Genomic DNA, 4,810 nt, shown 5'->3' on the forward strand with positions numbered 1-4,810 from the left:
TGTGTATTTAACTCCTCCTTGTCTTAATTTCTCTAAATCTTGTTTGTTTTTCAGTTTGTTGTTTACAAATCTGTAAAATAGATTTGGTTGATCTTTACATTTTTCTATGACATATTTTCTATATTTTCTCTTTTCCTCTCTGCACACTTGTACATATTAATTTCTATAACAAGTATATATTTTCCATTTTTCAGGTCTTTTGTCTTTCTTCAATTTGGTCCAAGCTTTATATCTTTTGTCTTTTAACTCCCTACAACTTTTGTTGTACCAGCACTTTACATATTCTTTTTTCTTGTTTTTGTCTTGTGATTACTTTTCCACTCCTTTTTTTTTATATAAATTTTTGTCAAAATATTCCATTTGTCTTCCACTGTTACTTTTTCTTTGTATATTCTTTCCCAGTTTTCTTTTTGAAAGAATCCACGTATTTTATGAAAATTTGTTTTTTCAAACATCATTCTCCCTTTTATATATTGTTAATTTCTTTTCATGTATTTCCTCATTTAGTTCCAGTTCAATCAATATGTGGTCACTTTTAATTATTGGTGTCTTATATTCAATCTTTTCCACTATTTTTGGTTCAGATGTGATTATTGGGTCTAGTCTCGATGGTTCTTCTTCATTTCTATACCATTGTATGGTCAATAATTATCTCGAGTAGAACATTTCCCCATGAGTCGTCTCCACCCTTCACTGTCATCTCTTCCCAGCAGACTTCTAGACTTCTTTGCAATTAAAGTCGGCCATTATAACTATTCTTCCTCCTTCTTCCATTATCTTATTTAATGTTATCCTTGTGTCTTCTAACATACTTTTATGTTCACTCTCCTCCCACGTGGCTGTTTCTGGAGGCACATAGTTTATTACAAACTTTCTGCTCTTCTTATCTCTGTCTTTCACTTTGATCATAATCATCTCTACTCTATTCTTTCCATATGTGATACACCTCACGTTTATATCCTTCTTAGTCAGGAACATAACTCCACCCCCTTGTTTTGTCTCTTTGTTTCTAATCCAATAATTATATGCATTATGTCCTACACTGTTGGGTGGTAGTGGACCTTTTGATTTGGTTTCTACAATTCCCATTATATCCGGTTCTTTTTCCTTCAGATAATCATTCAGCTCATTCAATCCTGTTATTTATCCGTCTATATTTGTGTAAGACACTTTTAATTTTCTGCTACTTCCATTACATTTTGTTTCCCTTTTGTTTTTCTTTTCTAGTATGTCCCATTTCCTTACTTTCATATTCACTACTCTCCAATAGAATTTCTCTTTTTCTGACTCTGTTCTGTTCTCGTTTTTTTCCTTAGCTTCTTGTCTTTTCATTTTTTCCTCCTCTCTTTCCTCTTTATTCATTTCTCTTTTTATCCATACCTTTTTATAATGTTCACTTCCCTGTTTTTGCTAAGATATTCTCTGCTGTCGTTTGTGACCTGAATTTAATCTTAATTGGTCTGGTCTTATCTGCACAATACTTTCCGAGTCTATACATCTCTTCAATTTGTTTCATGATTTCAGGTTCATCTTCCTGTACTAATTCTAGTAAACTGCTTACTTTTTCTTTTTCCTCTTTGATTCTTGTGGTTCTATTAAGATCATACTTCTCTTTCATTCCTAATATAATTATACATTTCTTTTTATCTGCTAAGTCTCTTACTATATTCTCCTTCTGTCTCATCACTTTAATAACTGAGTCTTTATTTTTTTCTTTTATTTGCTGTTTAATTATGTCAGTAAATACAAATTTACTGTTCTCTTGGATTTTTTTCCAACCCTGTGCTTCTTTTGCTATGGACTCTTTATTCTTCTTGTTTAATTCCTCATTCTCATCTTTTACTTCCTTTAACTGTCTCTTTAATTCTTCTATTTCCTTAGGTTTTTGTTCACTTTCTCTAATTCTTCAAATTTGTCAACTCTCTGCGCAATCTCTGCGATTTTACCGAACCTACTCTCCCAATGTTCGGTCATTTTCTCAAGTTTTTCCTCTAGTCTTGCTAATCGGAGGAGGTTGGTATCCCCCCCTCGTTAAATCCCTGGAAATTATCATCCTCACCTTCCATTGTGCTGCTCTTATCTATATTTCTATTCTTTACATTTCTGTTAGTCCCTTCATCGTCACTAAATTGACGTTTGTTTATATGGCGTCTTCCTGCCTGGACCAAGTCCCCTCCTTCCTCATTTCCTTCCATTTCCCTCAGTATTCCCTCCCCTGCTCCTTTTTCATCACCTTCCCACTACACCACGAGCTTTCCCCTTCCCTATAAATACAATAAGGTACTTCCTTGACTTTGAGATCCAGGGTTTAGTAGTATTATTTGTGGTTGTGATTAGTTATGGAATATATTTGAAATTACGATAATTTAGCCGGGGTAGGTATAAGAAAGGGGTCAAAGGACATATCTGGTGATATTAGGTACTTCCTTGTTGGGTGACGGCGCGATGGCGTCATGTTGTTGTGATACGTTAGCATTCCTTGAGTCATATGTTTTGTGATTGAGGAAATGCAAGGTCAGCGAGATTGAAGTCTTTGTAAAGACGAATACCATCCCGCATGTGTGTGGATTATGTGCAGGGCGCGTGATATGGTTAGTAATGGTTGCATTGCCTCCCCGACCTTTTGAGGTACATCCTCGTACCCTGGGTTAAGGCCGTGTCTGTGGGGTTTGGGATACAAAATTACAAGAAAAAGATATGATAATATGTCATGTCGCTAGTGGGGGACAATGACTTGTATAATCCATTAGTGGTTTGACTGAGTAAACGGGGGTTTACGTATTTTATATATTTTTAATGTACTCAATAAGTTTTACACACACACACACACACAAACACACACACACACACACACACACACACACACACACACATACACACACACACACACACACACACACACACACACACACACACATAATATATATATATATATATATATATATATATATATATATTTATATATATATTTATATATATATATATATATATATATATATATATATATATATCACTGTCCAGTAATGTCGTAACACATTAATAAATACACTAAAACCCGCTGTTGATTGGATACAAGAAAAGAAAGGAAATAACAATTTCTGTATATTTCGATCACTTGCTGTGATTCTCTTCAAGCGGATCACAGCAAGTGATCGAAATATACGGAAATCGTTATTTCCTTTCTTTTCTTGTATCCAATCAGTGGGTTTTTGGTGTATCGTCGGCATCCCCTCGTTGTCCGAAGATGGGAGGATCTTCGTTTCCTTCTCTTCAGGATGTTCTTCCGTGTCGATGTCTAGTATGGCTGAGTATCCCCAGTCGGTGCCGGAAAAGCCGCGGGCATGAATCACAGGGGAGGGTCGGTGAAGGCTGGGGCTGCGTCGCCTTCGTTTTCCTCTCCTCGCGTCGTTGTTTATCCCGTTCTCTCCGTTGAGTTTCGAAGCCCTCCACGCCACTCTTAACCGCTTGTCTCCACACCAACCGGTCCTGAGCCATGTCTTCCCAGTCAGTTGGGGGGATGCCAGCTTGTATCAAAGAGAGCTTGAGTTGGTCCGTGAAACGGCGCTTAGGGGCTCCACGTGGTCCTTTGCCGTGGGCCAGTTCTCCGTAGAGAATGATTTTTAGAAAGGCGAGAGGGTTCCATCCGAGCGACGTGTCCCACCCAGCGGAGGAGGTGTTGGAGGATAGTGGCCTCAACACTGGGGAGGGCCGCACGAGAGAGGACCTCGTTGTTGGTGATACAATCCTTCCAGTGGGTGTGGAGGATCTGCCGGAGCTTGGACCGTTGGAAACTCTCGAGGCGTTTAATGTCGCGTTTGTAGAGGGTCCAGGTTTCGCACGCGTATAGCAGGGTAGAGAGAACCACGGCTCGGAACACCATGGTTTTAGTGTGCCGTGGTTGGTGAAGACGCGATGGGCGAGACGTCCATAGGCAGTGGCCTGCCTTGATCCGGTTTTCTATGTCTTTCTCACACGTGACCGTTCTTGAGAGGATGCTCCCTAGGTAGGTAAAGTTGGCCACGCTCTCAACTGGGTGGTCGCCGATCTGTGCGTTGGCTACCTGTGTGGCCTGGTTGGGAGGTAGTTGAGACAGGAGCTTTGTCTTCTCTGTATTGACCTGCGTCCCGAAGCGCTGGTAGGCATCTACGTAGAGGTCTGTTGTCTGCTGTAGATGTTCCGGGGACCGATTTAGGGTGGTATTGTCGTCCGCGTATTGCAGCTCCCTGGCACTTATGATGGACGTCTTGGTGGTCGAGAGTAGTCTGGAGAGCTTGAAGAGCCCCCCGTCCAGGTGGTAGCGGACGCCAACTGCTGGTGCATCTTGGGGGATCTCAATTATCATGGCGGCGGTGTATAGGGAGAACAGCGTTTGGGCCAGGACGCAGCCTTGCTTGAGGCCGCCGGTGATGGCAAACGGCTCCGAGATGCCACCGTGATTGAGAACTCTCCCCGTCATGCCCCCATGGAAGGCACGGACCAAATAGATTAAACGAGGTGGGCAACCGAAACGGGCAAGGACGGCCCACATTGCCCACTTTGTCGAATGCCTTACGCAAATCCCAAAAGATGCACATGAGCGGTTCCTGCTGTTCACGACTCTTTTCCTGGGGCTGTCGTGCGCAGAAGATAATATCTACCGTGCCTCGTGATGGTCTGAAGCCGCACTGAGAGATTCTGGTAAGACCTCCTCACCCAGCTTTAGGAGTCTGTCGAGGAGGACGCGGGCAAAGATTTTCCCGACGATGCTAAGGAGGGAAATACCGCGGTAATTGCCGCAGCTCATACGGTCCCCTTTTTTGAAAATGGTAAC

At 41.4% G+C, this 4,810-nt stretch overlaps 1 protein-coding gene across 1 annotated transcript; it reads right to left on the bottom strand.

Annotated features, from left to right (window-relative positions):
* Positions 1 to 3,565: 3,565 nt before the first annotated feature.
* LOC143019835 (uncharacterized) lies at positions 3,566 to 4,456 on the bottom strand. The gene has a single exon (XM_076175816.1). It carries the CDS (start codon positions 4,454 to 4,456, stop codon positions 3,566 to 3,568), a length of 891 nt encoding a protein of 296 aa, XP_076031931.1.
* Between the last annotated feature and the right edge of the window lie 354 nt (positions 4,457 to 4,810).

Source organism: Oratosquilla oratoria, chromosome 38, assembly GCF_046742065.1.
Source record: "Oratosquilla oratoria isolate Oo_2021 chromosome 38, ASM4674206v1, whole genome shotgun sequence".
In the NCBI taxonomy this organism is placed as follows: domain Eukaryota; kingdom Metazoa; phylum Arthropoda; class Malacostraca; order Stomatopoda; family Squillidae; genus Oratosquilla; species Oratosquilla oratoria.

Bases quoted from the DNA above. Each gene is read 5' to 3' on its own strand.
- LOC143019835 (XM_076175816.1), bottom strand. From the start codon at position 4,456: ATGACGGGGAGAGTTCTCAATCACGGTGGCATCTCGGAGCCGTTTGCC.